The sequence below is a fragment of the Ilyonectria robusta genome, assembly GCF_021365365.1.
Source record: "Ilyonectria robusta strain PMI_751 chromosome Unknown BGZ61scaffold_30, whole genome shotgun sequence".
NCBI lineage: Eukaryota > Fungi > Ascomycota > Sordariomycetes > Hypocreales > Nectriaceae > Ilyonectria > Ilyonectria robusta.
The window spans coordinates 209,095-229,352 of NW_025764464.1; the positions used below are offsets into that span (position 1 = coordinate 209,095).

Consider the following 20,258-nt stretch of genomic DNA (forward strand, 5'->3'; position numbering starts at 1 on the left):
TGTCATGGAAGCGTAGAAAATACACGTCGCTACTTAAAAAATTACCCAATGCTCTGCTCGTGCGATGCCTGCTGCACAAGACTATTTGTACCAGGTTCGCACCATGAAAGGTCGGCCGATTTTCCAAGGCGAGCAAATCAGACATGTTGGTCCGACAGGCGCTTATATACCCGAAACTGTTGGTTGATCAGGCTGGCAAGCGGGGCGGTGTTGGCTTCGCCTCAAAGTGTCGCACCCGAAGAATCCGATGGAAACACAATTCTGTTCTTTTCCACATCCGATAGAGCTCATCTTGCATCCGTTGCTGGATAATACTGATTGTCGAGTCCCTCGTGTTTGAAGCATCTCTCCTGAGTCGCGAGGGCCCACATGGATCCTTTCTCTATCTCAGCTAGCATTGCGGGACTGGTTTCCCTCGCTGATCTGGTGTTCCGAACTGCCACGAAATACGTCAAAGGTGTCCGAGGATCACGTCAGGAAATCACAGATTTGTTGGGCGAGGTGAAAAGCGTCTCCCTCCTGCTGCACAACCTGTCGTTGGTTGCGTTCGAACTAGAAAGCGACTCTGCCACTGGCGAAACCGCCGCCGAACAATCCCACCATGTCAAGCCACACCATCTCCATGGCTGCCAAAAGCTGCTCAAAAGACTCGAAACCGGTCTGACTGATGCAAATACGAATCTGGAGTCCAAGTCTTCGTTCACCAGGATACAACGCCGTCTAAAATGGCCCTTCTCGTCGACCGAAACAAAAGAAATCCTCCAGGAAATTCAGCGTCATAACCAAACCATCAGTCTTGCACTGGCAGCGGATTCCATATCCCAGTTGAGAAAGCTGTTGTCTCGACAAGAGGAAACATCAAATCGCATCAAGAGTCTACAAGTCACGGCCAAGCAGATCCTTGATATCGAGACAAAGATCTTCCTGGATGAAAAGAGACGCCGCGTTCTTCAATTATTCTCAAAGGTCAACCCACGCTCGGAATTTGCGACTGTCAAGAAATTGCGCCATCCCCTTACCGGCCTTTGGCTAACAGAGGGTCCTGAGTTTGGGGAATGGTACCGTACGCCAAACGCCAGGATCTGGATCACTGGTATCCCCGGGGCTGGAAAGTCCGTGATAGCAGGAGCTGTAATCCAAGAGTGTCTTCAGCGAACCAAGACAAACCCTGGAACAGCCGTGGCCTACTTCTTTTGCAACTACAGAGATCCAAAATCCCATGAATCTTCCAGCATACTCGCATCACTAGCCTCTCAGCTGGCTCAGCAAAACGAAACCGCCTACAGATTGCTGGAAGAGTACTACGATGACCTACGACCAGAAGATAATCTCTCAGCAGATCCGACGGCAGAGGAGTTGATTGAAGTCATTTGCGAGATGTCTACCTCCTATAATCAAGTCTATTTGATTGTTGATGGACTCGATGAGTGTGATAAACAAGTGGACGCGACTTTGAGAGATTTGCTAGCTCTTGCCATGACACAAACTCATGACCTCATCAACATTGCTCTACTCAGCCGAGACGAACTCCTGATTCGACACCAAGTAGAAGATCATTTTTATTGTGTCGAAATGGAAGCCCGTACTGAGGACATTCAAATATACGTGGCCTCGGAGCTAGAACACCGCATCAGTTTGGGAAGATTAAGGTTTCGTGACATTGAATTGAAAGATCATATTATGGTCCGGCTAGTGGGTGGAGCTAAAGGAATGTAAGTTATTCGCATCAAGAAAGATTCGTTTGGGGATCAACTCGCTAACACGACACCTAAGGTTTCGGTGGGTGGCTTGCCAGCTGGACCATATTTGCGAGCTTCCAACGGACAGAGCCCGTCGAGAAGCCTTGGAAAAGTTACCGCCGACCTTACCCGGCACCTATGAGCGTATTCTCATGAGGCTTGAAGAGTCCAGTGAAGCTGTGAGAAACCTTGTACGAAGAGCCCTGCAGCTGATTGCGGTTCGTCATGTCGAAAAACTCAGATTTGAAGAGATCTGCGAAGCACTATCGATTTCAGATGACTCAGACACTTTCCATGATGATGAGACTGTGGAAAAGTGCGAAGTTCTTCAATGGTGTGGCAGTCTCATTCGAGCATCCCATCAAGACCATGTCGTTGAATTTGCGCATTATACAGTCCAGGAATTTCTTGAAGACATTTGTCCCACACATCCAAAGCTTAGCACCTATGCCATCTCTGACGAAAAGGCCTACGACTTACTGGGATCGCTCTGCCTCCGCTACCTAACACTGACGAACTATGATCGAGCGCCGGAAGCAACCCAGAGCGAGATTCATCACATCATGAAAAGAAAAGAGCTCCATCCCCTATACGAACATGCCGCCGTGTACTGGCCATATTACATTCAACGCTTTTCAAACGGAAGTCCGACCCCGACACATCTCAATGTGCTGTTCCGGAATGAAAAGACGGCGAACTTTTGCTCATGGACAATAGAAATAATTCACCAATATTTCTCGAAGTGGTCAAAGAATTCTCACATATCATCGCAACACTTTGAAAAGGGCTCTGAAGTCGCGATCGAGATCATTGCTGCTGTTCTCAGACCAGATTTCACTCCCCTCCATATGGCAGCCATATTAGGATTGTCAGATCTTTGCGCTCACCTATTGGAGAAAGGAGCAAATGTGAATCTGAGGAGCAAGTTTGGTACCCCGTTGCAATGTGCGATTGGTTGTTTCACGGTGTTTTCGGATTCCGAGTCTCCCAGCCAATTCGAGTCAATTGTTAAAGTGAAGCGTCGGGCAGATTTCATTTCCGAGACAGCAAGACAGACGACGGCTCAATTATTAGTTCAAGCAGGGGCAAAAGCCGAATTACGATTCACTACACCCTTCAGAAACTCGACAGTCTTATCTCTCGCTCTTATGTCATCTCGGTTAAGACCGGGTTTTGAGATGGTAGTTTACTTTCTCAAGGCCGGAATTGCCGTGGAAGAGGAAGACTTGGAGACTTTCCGGCGCTCCTATGGATACATTTCTCGTGAAACACTGGATGATCTTCAGAGAATGTTTGATGGTGGAAGGGTGTTTTCGGAGTTGCTGTCGGCGCTTGGAGAGTCAGGTACGGCATCGATTGTGCAGTCCCGTCTATACAGCATGACTCTCAGATTCATGAATGAGAAGAAACTGGACACACATGGAATATCTTCGGAGGTGCTTCCCGGACACAACGCATCTGAGGATGAGGTTTGCGCTTTCATCACCTCTGCTATCAAACGAAATGATATACCTACACTGAAGATGTTCCTTGGAAGCAGTCGATCGGAACGGGTGAAACACGGTGGACTTGATGCCTCGGACCCAGATCCCAATTGGACCTCACTTCACATTGCGATCTCGGCGGGATCACTGGATGCGCTCGATCTGCTGCTTCGCTCAGGATGCGACCCAAACAGCCAATCAGAAGATGGTAGAACACCTGTTCATTTCTGTTGCGAAAATGAGCATGAAGACGCTCTTCGAACGCTGCTGCGATTTGACGCCTCCACCATCATACAAGACAAGGATCTACAGACCGTTTGGCACCGAAGCGCCGCAGCAAACTCCACCAGGATTTTGAAGGTTCTCATCGAACTTGATAGAAACGACAAAGCGTTGCAAATGGTGTCTGGCAGACATGAGACGCCGATCGGTACAGCACTCGCCAATGAACACGGAGAGTCCACTCTTTTCCTTCTGAAATATTGCAACTCTGCCGAATTTTGGAAGAGCGGAAGATCTATGTATCGAGCAGCGGCTGCGATAGGTTTCCCGGAAATCATCCGAAAAATGATTGACATTGGAATCGAGGTGGATGGTATAGATGACATCACAGGCAACCCACTCCATTTTTTCCACCGAAACCTGAACCCCGAGTCTATCAAACTTCTCATGGAGCTCTTTCCTCTACATCAACGACGACAAGAGGATTTCAGGACTCCATTTGAGTTGATGTTATCACAAGCCATGTACAGGCCGGATGAAGGACTTCATAAGGATGTCTATGAAATCATCCTCTCGCATGCTTCAACGCATTCAACTCCGCATGAAGTCAGTATTTTGTGGTCATTTATCGGCTCGGATATCATGCCGCGGGTTGTTATTGATCATAATGATTTCATATGGCTTCATGACATTATTTCTACCCTTATCCAGTTGGGAATTCCGAGGTTGTATGAGCAGGAAAAGAAGAGTTCGGCCATCTTACCGTTCATTTTCTGGGCAATCGATGACATCAAACCAAGGGTTTCAGCCTTCACAAGCGGAGTGCCCACCCCCAAGTACATTGTCCAATGGAGATGGATCTCCGAGATCTTACTGCAAATGATCAAAGAAACAACATTCTTGTCCACTGCGGCCAAAGAACCAGCCATGGTTAACCTTCTATTGGCGTGTCTTATCCATCACGATATTGCACTGACGAGTTTGCTGTTGGAGAACGGTGTGGACATTCATTCGAGAGTGGACCAGGTGTCTCCGTTTGAATTTGCCTGCTTTCCTCGAGTGAACCTGGAGGAGCCTATGTTTCAACTTCTCCTGCGGCACTCCAGAGCAGACGAAATGTTCCGAGGGAATGAAACCTTGCAAAGGCGTGGAGTTGTTCACTTCACTGCAGGCTCTGCAGCTATCGGCGGCTCGGTTTCAATTCTAAAGTGCCTACTAAGGACCGGAGTTGATGTGAATTTGCTAATTGCCGAGACTGGTGTATCACCACTTTTGCATCACATTTACTGTAACTCCCTCGACACTGTGGAAGTTCTGTTCAATTTTGGAGCTGATCCATGGGCTACGGGTGGAGAGTCTTTTGACGCACCGCTGACAGCAATCGTGACTGGTCAATCGTCACTGCTGCCAATGATTGCAGCTGTCTGTGAGGACAAAGGTCTCACTCCTCTGTGGGCTCGAACCTGGAAGGCCTCTTGGCATGGAAAGCTATTTTCTGGTGGAAATGCTCTCCATTTGGCTGCTTGCTTTGGCGAACTCGAATGTTTGAAGTTCTACTTGGATGGGGGCCTCTTGAGCAACATTAACGTCACGGATGATGACCTCGAGACCCCCATGCACTACGCAGCTCGATTTGGGAAGGCAGAAGTCATTGAATTCCTCCATGCTCATGGTGGAAATATCAACGCTACCTGTCGCTCTGGACTCACCCCATTGCATTTATCAACTATGCTTCAACAGTTGGATGCCACACAAGCCTTGGTAAAGCTTGGTTCAAATCACATTCCCTGCTCTTCTGGATGCGTCCCTCTCGTGTACGCTTACAGAACTGGTAACCCCGATATCATCAGTGCTCTAGAGTCTTCCGATGAGTCTGCTCGGAACAGCCACTCAATAAGTAATCCCAGAGGTCTTCGAGCTATAGCAGATTTGTTTTCTGCTGCGATTCGAAACAATGACATCACTGCTTGCGAGAACGTGGTTGCCCTTGGGTGTCCGATTGATGTCGAGTTAACCCAGCCCCCAGGCATCCAACCCTTGATGCATGCTATCAGTGAGCACAAGAGCCTCGAGGTGGTGAATTGGCTGCTCCAAAAGGGTGCAACTGTCTCTACAACCTACGAGGAAGGTTTGTTCTCGACCGCCCTTGAGGCTGCTCTGGCGCAACCGATCTACAACTCACTCATACCCACCATGACCACTCAGTATTTTGATGAGGGAGGCAAATTCCTTAACCTGCCGCGCAGCCCCCTGCACACTGCTGCGAATCACGGAAATGTTACCGGACTCCGGGAGCTTTTGAATGCCTTTCGCCAAGTACACCTGCGCAGGGAAACAGCAATGCAAGTCGTTTGCGATGAATTGGGATGAGATTTCCATGCTAACAACAAATCAGTCTACAGGAAAATGAAATACCAATGACCAGCCAACATCTTGAAGAGATTCTTGCCGCGATCGTCAACCAAAGAGATACTAGCAATGGAGGCAATACGCCACTTCATCTGGCAGCGAGAAGGAACGACGTCCATCTGGTCCAGGTCCTCCTCGACAATTTCGCGAATATTGAGGAAATGGATAACTACAACAGCACACCATTGCACACTGCCACTTTAAACGGATCGACAGAGGTTGTTCAATTACTTCTGAGATATGGCGCCTGTCCCGATGTCTTCAATCTCCATGCTAGGACACCGTTGATGCTTGCTTGCGCACATAGCACCTGGGAAACAGTCAAACTTCTATCTGAGAAGAGCGCCCGTGGTGTGGTCTCAGGTTATTTGGATCAAACACCATTGGATTACATGCTTGGTGTCCAGGCAAACCTTCCGGATTGCCACCCTGATGTCCGGATCTTCAATTTCCTACTCGACAAAGGGAATCATTCGCATTTCAGAAATCTTTTGGGGCCCTCCGAGGTCTGCCACCTCCTATCCAATCATTCTCGGGTCCACTTGCGATCTTTACTGGGCACAGATGCTACATCCATCATAACTGGGAAGATTAAATGGCCTCGCCCTCACTTTGGAGGTAATTTACAGCCATCAAGCAACCTGATCGCAGCAACAAGAAATTTTCGTCTTCTTCGTCACTATCTCAGCAAAGATGAACTACACGAAACGTCAGATCTTTCAAGGCCGGGAAATCATAACCTCTTTTGCACAGCTGCTTGTTGGGGGGTGGTCCAAGCAATCCAGAACTTGCTTGCGATCGGAGCTAATATTGATCAACAATGCTGCGAACACGGCACGCCTTTGATGGCCGCAGCTTCATGTCGCAAGTTCGAAACAGTCAAATTCCTCGTCCGTCAAGGAGCTAAGGCAATGTATGAGGACAATGGATTGGGGGTAGGTGGGATCAGGGTTGCAAGTTATGGTTGGCCAATCATGAATTGGCTGCTGGTAACTCGTCATACTGAGCAGCCGAAACTTACGAATACTATTTCTGGTGAACCAACCGGGAATTTCGCCAACTGGTCAGGAGGCTCGACCGTTGAGGTGCCGTTGAAGTGGGAATGGAGGAAAAGGCGAGATGAGACAATGCTGGAATATGCCAGGAGACGGCAGGCAATCGTGTTGAAGCTGAGAGGGAGAGTACTGTTTGTAAACTAAGGAGTCCATGAATTCAAGCTCGCTCGCGCCGGCAGGTTAACACCTTAGATATTTGTCCACCGACGATAGACTAAGAGCACTCCGCATCAGTGACCGAGCCGCTGCTATCCCCGCACCCAAAACTCTTCATGTGGCTTCATGTGGAGTGTGTTCGTGGCAAGGCCGCCATCGGCTTCCCTCGAGACGAGCCGACCCGCGACACGAGCAGACGGCTAATGGATCCACTCATCTAGCAACACTCCAATGCGGGATTCTCAATTACAATGAGAACATGGGGGTGCGTTTTTCGGACCTACGAACGTAATCCCAGTCAGAATAAAACTTGAAGACAAATCTACTGTCCGTCCAAGCAGAACCAACTCCGCAACTCTTCACAAAGCCTTTCACACATCCATCACTTTCTCACCCCAGCCATGACTACCGACGACGATTGGAGGGAGAAGAACCGCACGGTTCGGATTCTAAATGACGCCGAAGAGGGCAAGTACGGTGTTATTGCCGCAATTGCCTACAATCTCGAGCAGATTCTAGGCCTGGTCAGAGCCGCAGAGGAGTCTCGATCCCCGCTCATCATCCAGTTCTTTCCTTGGGCCATCACCTTCTCAGATGGTCTCCTAGTACGCACAGCCGCTGATGCTGCTCGCCGTGCTACCGTCCCCATTTCAATCCACCTCGATCACGCCCAGGATGAGGCCTTGATCATGAGAGCGGCCGACGAGTTGCCATTTGACAGCATCATGGTCGACATGTCGCATTACGAAATGGCTGAAAACTTGGAGAAGACGGCGAAATGGGTTAAATATTGCCATGAGAGACAGATCGCCACAGAAGCCGAGCCGGGTCGTATTGAGGGAGGAGAAGACGGTGTCATGGACACGGCTGGTCTGGAAGCAAGCAAAACCACTCCTGAGGAGGTGGATAACTTCATCGCGACGGGTGTTGAGTCTCTGGCGCCAGCATTCGGAAACGTCCATGGCGAATATGGACCAGAAGGCCCTCAGCTTGACTTTGAGAGGTGAGTACGCGAATTATGCCCAACCCAATTCTTTTTTCCTGACAAAATTTTGCTAGGTTGGCCGAAATCCGTACCCAGGCCAATAAAAGAGTGAGGCTTGTTCTCCACGGAACCAACGGTTTTGCTCCCGACCTGCTGAAGAAATGCATTGCGGCCGGAGTTTCCAAAATTAACGTTAACAGATTAGTGCTAGATGATTACTATATCCACTTGCGTTCCCAGGCACCTCATCTCTCCCATACGACCCTTTTGGAGGAGGGTGTTGAGAAGGTGGTGGCGCAGACCGCTGAGTGGATGGGTATTTGTGGTTCTGCCGGAAAGGCCTAACTGTTTGGTGGAGGGACTAAAGCGGCATGAGTAAATACAAGAGACAGAGCATGCCCATCATTATCACCCTATATCCGTTGATGTTCTGCTTCATTTAATTGCGCTAAAAGTTGCGTAGAATCCACACGACACGGCTAGGTGACTGCGCAACCTCCGGATATAATTGCAACTTCACTCCAATCCTTTGTCAAACCTCTGCCAAATAACGGACAATTCGTCCCCGAGAGATTTCACCGGCCACCCAGTTCGTCCTCTGCAGTCGTCCAGAAGCCGTAGTACCTCGGCACGCTGTCCGATATCCTCAACTGACATGCCGGCTGACCAACGAAGTCAATATCTCATGGGAGCTCCAGTGCCACTTAGGAGATAGACTTACCAATAAAGACACATTGCGAGGACATGACTCCGGACGCAAAATCCGTCAAGGTTGATGCAATCCCACACACCATCATAACTCCTTGCTTCAGCATTCCTTTTTGTTCGAGGTACACATCAATTCCACCGGCCCGTGGACGATGAAGAGATATCAAGATGAGAGCGCAGTAGTAAAGTTGTAACGCCACGCCTACGCTGAGTTAGTTGAACTACACAGGCCCATCAGCGTGAATAAATCTTACCAAATGCAGGTGGGTGGACCCATATAGGCGGAAACACGTCTTTAGAATCCGTGGAAACGGGCAGTGCCTCAAATTCAACCGTCAAGTGTTTTCTCCAATCGTTCCATTTCTCCACCAAAACATCGGCCTTCGATACCCGAGTAGCAAAATCATTATGACCCTCTTCTCTCTCCTCTCTAGAGCAGAAGCTCACTACCTGGGCGAAGAGATAGACCGATCTAGCGGCAAGCTCACAAGGATCCAAGTCATCGAACGACCTTGTCGGCCACCAAAAAGTGAATGGTTTTCGTTCCTCTCGGAATGCGGCCCATATATCCTGACAAAGCCATGCCCACCAAACTCCCTGTCTTAGGCCCCCAGAGTCACCATGAATGACTTGCGACCGTTGAATCCAAAAGACACCCTTCAGGTGTCTCTCCCAATCGGTGTTTGATCCATCAAGCATCTCGTACGTGGAAATAATGATAGATATGGCTAGGAGCTCAAGACTGACCTTGTAAGTGTCATATCGCATTGCTTCCTGACTGTAATGCAGAGTTTTATAGTAATATCTGACTGCATCATTCGCATCAGGGAGACTGAACTCTGGCTTTCCGGGCGGGTCGCTGCTGTTGAGGGAGAGATGCCGAGCGGATAGAGCCAGAATGGCATTCATAAGGCCAAAATTATGCATCTGGAGGTAGTGATCAATGATCTGCGCAAATGGAGGTCCATCATCTAAACTCACGGCAAGATGCGGCACAAAGGTCCCGAATGGCTTTTTGGGCTCGAAGAGATCGATCTATCTTAGAATGTTAGAAAGAGTATAAGGATTCTCTAGCTAGTATTGCACTCGGTGGAGAATCTAAGCACATTTTAGACTTACCCATTGACTGACGTGCTGCACGAAGTGATGAAATAGTCTGCATTCTTGCGGCGATAGCTTGATTGCCTCTATTGAATACCAAGCTTGCTTCTCTGAAACTTGGTCGCTCCCTAATTGTGGCAAGCGCTCTTGCAGAGATACATGCAATGTTCTAGACGTGACTGAGCTTGAGTCGACTTCGGTCCGGAATAGAGGCGTCCGCTGGTCCTCGGCTGCTGTAGATGCCGGGGTTTGGACGAGGGAATTACCAAACATACTGAGAGCACTGTACTCGAGGTCGATCTCAGGTAGGGTTCCATTATCAAGGACCGCGTCCCCTATGAGGAGCTCTAGCCATCTGGCAGTTGGAGTCTCAACAGTGTGGCTAATTGAGGAAATAGAGCCAGCAGCAAAACCCGGCATAGCGGTGTATACTGTGTTTTGAGATGGCGACAGTACATTGTGGCTGTCTGTCCGGTAGCACTGATGTTCTCTTGCCGAGTCGGTGGCCCGGTGGGATACGCTTCGGTTGCCTCCAATAGACTGTCCTGGCCTGGGAGATGAGAGGATTGGAGGCGCCAATTCATTGACGGTGGTGTTGACCTCGGAAACAATCGGGGCCATGTCGCTTCTTGCCTTGTCGACATCAGACTGAGAAAATTGGATGTGAGACCCCAGGTCCCCAGAGATGGGCTGCTGGTATTCCGAGAGTGGTGTTGTGAGATTTATTGGAGGAACGCTTACAGCGCTTGGTACAACGACGTCCTCGCCACAATTAAGTCCAGAAGCGTCATGAATTATGCCGCTTTCGTCCCCAACTCCCTCTTCATCTGAACAGCTGGTAGCAGTGATTGTGTTTGTAGCTGTGGTTGTGGGAGTGGGCAAAATTGGGGTTGGGGTTGGAGTTTCGGGGACTGGCTGATCTTGCTGTGTCTCATACACACAATCGGCTTTCCTCCTGGCGCAGCCTGCGCAGACGGGTTTGGCCTCATTGCATCGAACATGGCGACGTCGACAGGTCAGGCTGAAGCCAGACGTAGTCAGTACATTTATATCAAGAGATAAATGAGGGTCGGGCTGCTCACCACCCAGTCTTTTTGCGCAAGCCCTTGCCACGCGTTGGTCGATTACGAGTGAAGCGCCGCTCCTCCTCCTGGGGCTCTTTTTGAGGCGTTGAACTGCCGGCCATTGGGGGCGCTAAGATTCCAGGACAATGTTGCTTTACCAGACGTGGCGGCGGTTTCTTTCAGTCGGTATGGGTAATAAGCAACGTAATCAAACAGCTTTAGAACAAAAATTCGATAAAATTCAATTGACAGTCAATTGATTGAATGGAGAAGCGAAAATCCGGGGGCGAGCACTGGGTCAGGACCAGGGATTTGGGCGGCCCCTCAGCTCATCTACTCATCTGCTCATCTTAGCTCCTTTAGCTGCCCCTCGTCTCACAGCCATGGCTTCAAAGCTCCGGGGCCATCAAAAGCCCGGGGTTTCTTCTCCACTTCCCTGCCTAACTTTCCCGAATGGTCCAGGGTAGTTTCTTGGCCACTCAGCTGAACTTGAGCATCCGAGTCCCAAGAGCTGCAGTCATTCATTAAAAACATTGCGGGAGGTAATTGAGATGCTTAAATGCCATCAATAGGAGTAACCAATTTAGATATACCAGAGTTACCTTAAGGGGGAGCTTCAGGTTTGAGTGCGCAGAATACGATCTGCCTGTACTCGAGAAGTATGATGTGCCAATATTTCCACCTCGGCCTCTAGAAAATGTTGCCAGATCGAATCTTGACAAATAATTAGCTACAATAGGTGCTTTCCCCTCACGGGGCTCGTTTCCGCCACGTCAAATGCATGATGGCAATAAGTCATTGGCTCCCCGTGGATGTAAGCGATGCCCTCGCCTCGAGGGACGCCAAAATGACCGCGTCTCGGGGCACTAGAGTGGAAGTGGATCTTGTAGTATCCACCGATCCGCGACACGGGTCTTCGCCCGCTGTCAGCCTATTGTTGTGGAAGACTGATGTGAGTCGCCCGTCTATTTTGTGAGTAGTATTCTGGTCACTGCTGGTTGAATTTAAAACATCATGTTTCGCTGCTCTTCCTTATTTCATCCTCATTATCTTTCATTTGGTACTATTTCTGAGACGTCTTGTTCAGCTCCCTCTTATCAATTACGACCTCTCCCTCAACCGAAAGTACATAACCACGTCGCCCAAGATGAGCCCCTCCGCTGCCCCAGCTGCCGCACCCGCCACCGAGGTTCAGGTACAGACCCAAGTCACCCTAGGCGGAAAGGTCATTGCCAGTACGTCATCCGGTTGTAACTTACACTTTGCATATTTTCTGACACTGGCGTAGTCACTGGAGCCAACCGAGGAATTGGTCTGGGTGTCGCTGAGTGCTGTCTTGACAATGGCGCTGCCGTGGTTTACTCTATTGATCTTGCTGAGCCTGGTGATGAGTTCGCCGAGGTCGAGAAGAAGTACCCTGGCCGCATCAAGGCTCTCCAGGCCGATTCTACCAAGGAGGCCAGCATCACTGCCGCCGTTGAGAAGATTGTCGAGCAGGAGGGTGCAATCCACGGCATGGTCGTCAACGCTGGCCGCACCAACCACAAGGCCGCGCTTGACTTCACTGAGGAGGAGATCCACAACCTCTTCGCCATTAACGTATGTTCGACTCGCAAGCCTTGGGCGCAGGATAGATACTGACGTTGATGCAATTGACAGCTGTTTGGTGCTTTCTATTCCGCCCGAGCTGCCGCTCGGGCTTTTATCAAGCTGGGCATCAAGGGATCCATCGTCTTCACTGCCTCCATGGCTTCCTACCGACCTAACAAGGTAGGAGAGCCCCGAGAAGCCAAACACATCAGAGAGACATACTGATTAGTTTATAGCGCGTGCCTTCTGCCCCTTACGGTGCATCCAAGGCCGGCGTTCGCAACATGACACACACGCTTGCTATGGAGTGGGCCCAGTACGGTATTCGAGTCAACTCCGTCTCGCCCGGCCTGGTTGAGACTGCCATGACCTACTGGGTCCCTCAGCAGCCCGATTGGGAGCAACAGCTCAAGTACTACGGTGGAATGCCCCGTCTCGCCAAGGTTGGCGAGTTGGGTGGTGCCTATGTCTACCTCCTCAGCGAGGCTGCTAGCTACACCACATCTATCGATATCCCCGTCAATGGTGTTATTGGAAGTAAGTACGGAAATATTTATTCGCAAAGTATCGGGCTAACTGTTTTTCTTTCAGTCTGTTAATGATGGAATTTCTGAATAAAATAAGTTGAAATGAGCAAATAGATTATGATATTTCAATAAAGTTACATACACTGTGTTTTCAAAATCGAGCCCGATAGTACTACCGCGTTAGCCCTTAAATAACATCCTTCTAGTATCCTCTAATGCTTTCGCTTTCAGGTTGAAAGGCTTGATATTTGGTCATTGTGGTAGCATTGGGTAGGAAATGCTTGAATTGTGGATAAATCTGTGTTTTTTTTACCTTGTCCCAGCGACTTGCTCACCTTGAGGGAGCAGACAGAAGTTAGATTAGAGATTGTTTTTTTTATGACAATTTGAAATCAGAATGTCATTACATTCAGAATTAGCCCCATAAAAGTAGACTTAGACCCAGAAACGTCTCCTACGAGTTGCGTGGCAATCTCCTTCCCACGAAAAACAATAAAAGTGAGATCAATATTTCCTCAAACGATAATATCAAACGTCTACGGGAGAGTAAACCCGCCATCTATAATAACATTGGACCCAGTCATGTAGCAAGAGGCATCACTGGCGAGGAAGACGTAAACCTGTGCACGAAATTAGCCTTGTAGCCTCAGTTGAAACATGAAGTGGCACATACTCCTTTTAGCTCCTCGGGCTTGCAAACTCGCCCGGCTGGGATCATATCTAACCATTTATCCAGGAGCTCCTTCGGTTGCCGTGTCATCACTATGCTGATATTAGGCATGCTAAACGGAATAGTGACAATATCAACAACGTACTTTCAGTGTAAATGTATCCGGGCGAAACGCAGTTCACTCGGGCAAAGTCGGTCCACTCCACAGCAAGACTTTTCGCAAGCTGCAACACTCCAGCCTTGGACGAGTTGTATGCTGCCTGAGTCTGAGGAACGTTGACAAGCCCTGCGCTGACGGATGCGGTAATGACTAGGTTTCCTCTTCCTTGCTTCTTGAAGATTTTGCCCGCTGCAAGCGCCGTCCACATGACACCGTCATAGTTGACACTGTTCATATATTGCCAAGTGCTCTCGGTGTATTCGAGAGATGGGACATTCTGACACACTCCTGCGTTTGCTACCATGATATCCAGTCGACCATGGCCAAATTCTTCAACAATCTGGTTCACCGTTCGCTCGAGTTCTTCTCTGTGTGTCACATCACATTGATAGGCGGCAATTTGTGCTCCTGTTTTCGTTGAAACCTTCGCCGCAGTCTCCTCGGTATCCGTGCTGGATTTGTATATGAAAGCGACGTCGGCTCCAGCCTCAGCCAGGCCTGTGACGACCTGAAGGCCAATGCCTCGGGAACCACCAGTAACAATGGCAATCTTGCCCTTGAGGCTAAATTGTGACAACACAGGCGTGTCCACGTTGGCGGGCTGATACAGAGGCATGGTGTGATTCCTAGGGAGTGTTATGGACTGGGGAATGACTTTTGCAACACCAAGAGGAACCGCGAGAGAACCGAACTTATAGATTTTGGATTCACGATTTATGATTCCAGTAGCTTCTAATCTTTTTTTAATTTCGTAACGAGGGCACGGGAAATGACCCTCTGGGCCATATCTCGTGAGGAACTGGTCTTTCAAAATGGCACAGTTCGCTAAAACAAGACGAATTCGGCTTCCAATGTTGGCGTGGGCTGATCGGAATGAATAGGTCTTGGACCCACAATTGCTCGTAGGTTCATGGATTCCCTCGAGGCGAGGTCGGCCCGACACGGGGAGTCTGCAGGATCACTAACGTAGCGTCCCCCAATTCAACCCGCAATACACCCCATGATTACCCCAGACTCCAGCCCATCCAATCCTCGGGACACATGATGCTTCTTGCTGTAAATAGGTCTTTCTGAATCCCGCAGCCATGATCCCAGATAACCCCACTAGTCTCCGAAACGGGGCTTCTCTCGCCGTTGCGTCGTGCGCTGCATTCCTCACATCGAGGGAAATGTGGGGTATAGTCTGTTCCTTTGGGGTGACATAATAGCATCAGTTCACTTCTTGAACGCGTATTGGTGCTGCGTGAGGGATGGTTTTGATATTGGGCTACGTAATGAATAAGACGAGCGGTACGTCCAATTACATACGTGTTGTTCGATTTTGTTAACTACCTGGATTTGTTTGATACATTGAGTGCGAGAACAAATCCTGCGTTTACTTCATGCCCTCACTATTCTGGTATGCCCTAACTTGAGCTATCGTCCACTATTGTTAGAGCATGGCATTGGTCTTGATTAACCAAGACACCACACACCTGAGCGGGGATTCAATCCTGCAGGCTTGAGGCGTGCAAACGTACACCTGGATACAAAATATGAACTTTCGAGCGGGCTCCCTCGGCCGGTTGTATATTCAAACTGAGAACTAGGGGCTCTACATAGGAGATGGTAATCTTGGCGAGATTTATCGTGCATCCTCAACACATAATGCTTACCTAGGACCAAGCAGTGCCAAGATGAGGTCCTCGTAATCTCCACTCAGCTTATCTTTAACAGTTGTGTGTAGTGCTTCTCCATATCGTTTCTTATACGCAGCCTTGGCCGCGTGGAGCCTATTCCGATCCCAATATAAGCTCACGACGCGATTGATGAAAAGGCGATCCTTGCGGAAAGTCTTGTCCAGCGGCGCCCTCAGTCTGGCTGCATCGCTATCTGCCCGGCTTACGCCCTGGAGAAGCATTCGGAGCAGCGCATCCTCCATATCTCCACGGAATTCCTTCTCGACGACGTCCTGCAAGCTTCTGTGGTACTTTCGATCGTATGCCTCAGCAAGAGCATGCAACTGTGAGTCATTGCTGCTTGTAAAGATCTGCGCAACACTAATGGCATTTGCGCCAATGACACCCTCCGTGGCACGGTGAAGCTCCGACACCTTGTGATCAATCTCAGCTGGATAGACGGCAGCAGCATCTTCTGCGCGCTCAGCTTTGAGGACCATCTGGTACATTCGGAAAAGTGTTTCGTCTACATCCTTTTTTACGACCTCCAGCAGGATCTTGTCGTCGACGTGATGGGCTCGGATGCGCCTGAACTCGGCGGTAATAGCACGAATGTCGGCGTTAGAGCGACAGAGGAGGACGTCGTTGAGGGCATCCTCGTCAGTGCCCGCGCCAATAAGGGCCTTCTCGAGTGTCCTCGCGTCGTTCTCAAGAGGACCGCGGATCAAGGCAAGGAGAGCAGTCTCAAAGTCACCCCGTGTTTCGCCTTCGATATCCTCGGCTAGGTTGCGCATGAAACGCTTTTGATAGTCGTGCACGAGCTTGGCCATTGCCCACGGGTTGCTGTACTTGGGGCCCGTGAGGACGCGGATCAAGGCGCGCTCATCACAGCCCATGCCCTTCATGGCTTTGCGCAAGGCCTCAACATCGGATGCCGTATCTACCTGAGCCACCGAGGGGTCTGGGGGAGGGCCGTAACCAGGCGAGGCCGGAGTCGGGGGAACTCCATATTGCGGTTGCTGTTGCCATTGCTGGGGAGCGCCATAGCCTTGTTGGGGCTGACCATGAGGAGGCTGACCATGAGGAGGCTGACCATGGGGAGGCTGACCATGGGGAGGCTGACCGTGGGGAGGCTGATTGTATTGTTGACCTGGTGGGCCTTGGTTGTACCCTTGGGGAGCACCGTATCCCTGAGGAGCCCCGTACGGAGCTTGGTATTGTCCCTGAGGAGGGGCTCCGTAAGGTGCTTGCCCGTGTTGACCCTGGGGAGGCTGATTGTACCCTTGGCCTTGTGGGGGATACTGACCCTGCGGAGGCTGATTATACCCCTGAGGCGGCTGTCCTTGCGGGGGATACTGGCCACCATGAGGAGGCTGGTGCGGCTGGTTCTGTCCGTAGGGAGGCTGCTGATAAGGCGGCTGGCCCCCTTGCGGTGGCTGTCCGGGGGGGACCTGATACCCCTGGTTTTGTGCATAGCTCTGCTGGTTCTGCTGCTGGTACGACTGCTGTTGACCGTAGGGCTGCTGGCCGTACGGAGGCTGACCGGGCTGTCCCGGAGCTCCCTGATAGTACGGGGCGCCGCCCGGACCGGAAGGCGGAGGCTGACCCGCCGGATAGCCCTGTGGGGCACCTCCGGCCGGAGGATTGGCCTGTCCGTAGTAGGGCTGCTGCGGGTTCATGATCTCCGGTCTGAGGATGTCTTGGAGATTGAGGATGAGAAAGGGAGTGAGACAAAATGGCGCGACGAAAGAGGGGTTCTTGATGGTCAGACGGCTTGAAATAGCACCGCTCCTGACCCCGCTGATCCAGAGGCCTCCTCTTGGTGTAGGATTGCTAGCTTACGCCACCTGTCGTGGCCAATAAGATTGGGGCATCGCGAAGTAGTACTACCCGCAGAGGCCTCTTGCGAGAGCCTTGGATATTTAGGCTGTGAGGCGGATTTTGTGGCACAGTAATCCGTGGTACTGGAAAATTACTCTATCGTCCCAATCATTCCAGACCCCCCGTAAGGCAGAATTGCACCTTCTGCGATAACGTCATTAGTGCAGGAGATACAGGGCTGGGGTTGTAGATCACGCCAATTGTCCACCTTGAACCTGTCATCCATGACCCACATGCTGGTTGATCCCTACGGAAGCCCTGAATTATTGGCCTGTGGCTTTATCCGGTCATCCGGGGCTAGGTACGCCTTAGGAACTATCGTCAATTGCGAGGAATGTTGCAGAGTCATGCCAGAAGTCACAATTTGCCGAGGCACAGAACCGGTCTCTGTCGTCTCAGATCGAAATAATGATGCATTTGTAATAGCCTCTGATATCTTCAATCCTTCTTCAATACCCCTGACGGTAGAATGCTTGTTTTTAACGCTCCACTATCGAACGATCTCCGCCTCAGCCACGCATGTCGTGCATCCCTGTCGGCGCTGCCTGTTCCTGCAACCATCATGTCACAGAGCGCTTGATATTGGCCCGCGATTGGTGCACTAGAACAGCTTGTACATCAGTCGCTGCCACATTGGCAAGCTGGCGACATGTTCGCGATGAGCTCGAATCTCGTCCCAGTCCAGTTTGCGTCTTCCCGTGTCCACGTCCATCTCCGAGGTCCTCAGCCAGCCCTCTTTCTTCCAGAAAAACCCGCAAACCCAGAAGACCAGGATAATTGGCAGTGCTAGGCACAACTTGAAGAACCCCTCGGCATCGTTCAGGCCCTCCTTGCCAGCGGGTGCGATCGCCGTAAACAGCTCATGATATCAACGTTAGCACATTGACAGGTTCAATTGAGAGGAGCAACGTACCTGCGCTGCGAGCACGATAAAGGCGAGAAAAAGACCAAGCCAAGACCCATACACTCCACCAAAAGCCTTGAACGGAATTTCATCCAAACTGTGACCGTGATATGCCCATGCCTTCGAAACCGGATGTGGGCGAAGCAAATAGAACCCCAGGTGAAAATTGTAGCCAGCCCAGTCAGCGCAAGCAGCCAGTTAAACACAACCGGGCCTGATGCACTCAAGTTGACGTATGCTAGAGGGCCGCAGCATATTACTGCAATAACCGATGCCAAAGGACGACCAGATCGGTCGATATAGGTGAAGATCTTTGGCGCGTAGCCTTGCTGCGCGAGCGCTGTAAGCGTCCGCGAGCCTCCGTAAACGGCCGACACACCAACCGATAGGACCGAAATGAGAATGACAGCATTGAGATAATTGTCGAGACCCTTCAGACCGGAATATAATCCGACAAGCACGAAAGGCGACGCATTAACATCCGTGTAGGCGCTGTCTGAAATCAAGTTGGGGTCGTCGCTGCGAATGAGGAACCCAACCAGCGTGAGGCCGACGACGTAGAACAGCGTGATGCGCCAAAAGACCTGTTTGATGGCGCTCGGAAGTGCCTTCACCGGGTTCTTGCTCTCCGCTGCCGCCAACCCGACAAGTTCCGATCCGTTGAAAGAGACGGCGGCTGTGACGAAGACGGAACAGAAGCCCCTGAATCCGTGTCTAAAAGCACCAGGGTCGCTCCAGAGCTTTGTGCCGCTGTATTCGTCGTACTTGCCATCTGAAGGTCCGCCACCGAGTATCATAACCAGACAGATGACCATGAAGATGCTGATGGTGATTATTTTGAGGATGGCAGCCCAGAACTCCTCTTCGGCGTAGCCGAGGCTGCCGAAAACATTAATCAAGATAATGAGGATCCACATGGCGGTAATCCAAACGCCAACGCTTGTAGATGTATCCCAGTATCCAACCACGATACCACATACTGTCAACTCGAGGGGCAGGGTAAATACCCACGAAAAAAGGTAGTTGTAGCCCATGGCAAAACCCCACGAGGGGTCGATGAATCGAGTCGAATATGTGTAGAAGCCGCCGGAGATGGGGAACAGGACGGCTAATTCGCCAAGTGCAAACACTGTGAGGCATCAGTCTGCACGTATTTACAGGGAGATGCGTAGTGTTAAAAACATACCAACGTTGAACCCCGGTAATACAGAAACAAATGAGGACGGAGGCCGGACCCTAAACATCACAGTGTTAGTCAGTCGGTTTACGCACTCCACTTAAACGGCAGGCCGAAGTTGGTGAGGTAAAAAGAGATGGGCATTCACTCACACCCGAAGAGAAAGCTTTACCGGACCCAACAAAGAAGCCGGCCCCGATAGCACCGCCAATCGCAATCATGTTGAGATGACGAGGCTTCATCGGCCTATCCAACTCCACAATACCACGCCCATAATGTCGTTTCTTGAAGGATGTGAGATTCAAGCCATGGCGAGTCAAAAAGCTTTCCTCCTGAACCGTGGCGGCACCACCAGCAGAGACGGAGTGCACAGAGCCGCTCCGTTCCGGGATGGATTTGTCCTCCACCATGGTCGGCGGAGTGGAATCTCCTTTCTCAGTGGTCATTCTTTGACCGAATATGGTAATGATGGAAGTGTTGTTTGGTTGTTGGAGTGAGTGGATGAGAACCGATCCAGATACTTGCATGCCATCCCGTATTTATATGACATCAAGATCAATACCTACAGCGATATAGTGGTCTCAAACTTGTCAATAACGCCCTTCCCCACGATATCCAACCCACTAGCCTAAGTCTCTACGATACAGTTCTATCAAAATCATGGGGTAGAGATGATCTCCGTCCTTGGGATGACCAACCAAGCCCCTGGCGCTATATCTTGAGGGGACCAGCAGCTCCGCTAAGATACTAGCTAACGGATTAAGTCAA

At 50.4% G+C, this 20,258-nt stretch overlaps 8 protein-coding genes across 8 annotated transcripts; 4 read left to right on the forward strand and 4 right to left on the reverse strand.

Moving 5' to 3' along the window:
- Window positions 1-181: 181 nt before the first annotated feature.
- Window positions 182-7,111, forward strand: BGZ61DRAFT_139788 (ankyrin repeat-containing domain protein). The gene is made up of 3 exons (XM_046237271.1): window positions 182-1,712; window positions 1,774-5,787; window positions 5,841-7,111. The coding sequence occupies exons 1-3, from the start codon at window positions 370-372 to the stop codon at window positions 7,051-7,053; spliced, it is 6,570 nt and encodes a 2,189-aa protein (XP_046097282.1). The 5' UTR covers window positions 182-369; the 3' UTR covers window positions 7,054-7,111.
- A 223-nt stretch (window positions 7,112-7,334) lies between these two features.
- Window positions 7,335-8,445, forward strand: BGZ61DRAFT_462197 (ketose-bisphosphate aldolase). The gene is made up of 2 exons (XM_046247253.1): window positions 7,335-8,068; window positions 8,125-8,445. Exons 1-2 carry the CDS (start codon window positions 7,467-7,469, stop codon window positions 8,393-8,395), a joined length of 873 nt encoding a protein of 290 aa, XP_046097283.1. The 5' UTR covers window positions 7,335-7,466; the 3' UTR covers window positions 8,396-8,445.
- A 309-nt stretch (window positions 8,446-8,754) lies between these two features.
- BGZ61DRAFT_498830 (uncharacterized protein) lies at window positions 8,755-10,279 on the reverse strand (the record flags this gene model as incomplete). The annotated part of the gene is made up of 4 exons (XM_046251328.1): window positions 8,755-8,960; window positions 9,013-9,601; window positions 9,740-9,793; window positions 9,878-10,279. The coding sequence occupies 4 exons, from the start codon at window positions 10,277-10,279 to the stop codon at window positions 8,755-8,757; spliced, it is 1,251 nt and encodes a 416-aa protein (XP_046097284.1).
- Window positions 10,280-12,070: 1,791 nt separating this feature from the next.
- BGZ61DRAFT_593090 (short chain alcohol dehydrogenase) lies at window positions 12,071-13,154 on the forward strand (the record flags this gene model as incomplete). The annotated part of the gene is made up of 5 exons (XM_046256770.1): window positions 12,071-12,158; window positions 12,212-12,522; window positions 12,583-12,693; window positions 12,750-13,050; window positions 13,138-13,154. 5 exons carry the CDS (start codon window positions 12,071-12,073, stop codon window positions 13,152-13,154), a joined length of 828 nt encoding a protein of 275 aa, XP_046097285.1.
- Window positions 13,155-13,576: 422 nt separating this feature from the next.
- Window positions 13,577-14,497, reverse strand: BGZ61DRAFT_509924 (uncharacterized protein; the record flags this gene model as incomplete). The annotated part of the gene is made up of 3 exons (XM_046252033.1): window positions 13,856-14,497; window positions 13,714-13,802; window positions 13,577-13,660 (listed from the first exon to the last, which is right to left on the reverse strand). The coding sequence occupies exons 1-3, from the start codon at window positions 14,484-14,486 to the stop codon at window positions 13,577-13,579; spliced, it is 804 nt and encodes a 267-aa protein (XP_046097286.1). The 5' UTR covers window positions 14,487-14,497.
- A 911-nt stretch (window positions 14,498-15,408) lies between these two features.
- On the reverse strand, window positions 15,409-16,608 carry BGZ61DRAFT_462198 (uncharacterized protein; the record flags this gene model as incomplete). The annotated part of the gene is made up of 1 exon (XM_046247254.1): window positions 15,409-16,608. A coding segment is annotated over exon 1 (908 nt), but the record flags the coding sequence as incomplete, so codon positions are not given.
- A 20-nt stretch (window positions 16,609-16,628) lies between these two features.
- Window positions 16,629-17,409, forward strand: BGZ61DRAFT_462199 (uncharacterized protein). The gene has a single exon (XM_046247255.1). The coding sequence runs from the start codon at window positions 16,638-16,640 to the stop codon at window positions 17,304-17,306; it is 669 nt and encodes a 222-aa protein (XP_046097288.1). The 5' UTR covers window positions 16,629-16,637; the 3' UTR covers window positions 17,307-17,409.
- A 457-nt stretch (window positions 17,410-17,866) lies between these two features.
- Window positions 17,867-19,900, reverse strand: BGZ61DRAFT_509926 (amino-acid permease inda1; the record flags this gene model as incomplete). The annotated part of the gene is made up of 5 exons (XM_046252034.1): window positions 17,867-18,268; window positions 18,323-18,410; window positions 18,443-19,442; window positions 19,504-19,549; window positions 19,643-19,900. 5 exons carry the CDS (start codon window positions 19,898-19,900, stop codon window positions 18,011-18,013), a joined length of 1,650 nt encoding a protein of 549 aa, XP_046097289.1. The 3' UTR covers window positions 17,867-18,010.
- Window positions 19,901-20,258: the final 358 nt, after the last annotated feature.

Excerpts from the sequence above, each read along its gene's own strand:
- BGZ61DRAFT_139788 (XM_046237271.1), top strand. The coding sequence starts at position 370 with ATGGATCCTTTCTCTATCTCAGCTAGCATTGCGGGACTGGTTTCCCTC. Across the intron at positions 1,713-1,773 it reads GTGGGTGGAGCTAAAGGAAT|GTTTCGGTGGGTGGCTTGCC; the intron begins GTAAGTTATTCG and ends ACGACACCTAAG. Across the intron at positions 5,788-5,840 it reads CTGCGCAGGGAAACAGCAAT|TCTACAGGAAAATGAAATAC; the intron begins GCAAGTCGTTTG and ends ACAACAAATCAG.
- BGZ61DRAFT_462197 (XM_046247253.1), top strand. The coding sequence starts at position 7,467 with ATGACTACCGACGACGATTGGAGGGAGAAGAACCGCACGGTTCGGATT. Across the intron at positions 8,069-8,124 it reads CCTCAGCTTGACTTTGAGAG|GTTGGCCGAAATCCGTACCC; the intron begins GTGAGTACGCGA and ends AAATTTTGCTAG.
- BGZ61DRAFT_462199 (XM_046247255.1), top strand. The coding sequence starts at position 16,638 with ATGGGGAGGCTGACCGTGGGGAGGCTGATTGTATTGTTGACCTGGTGG.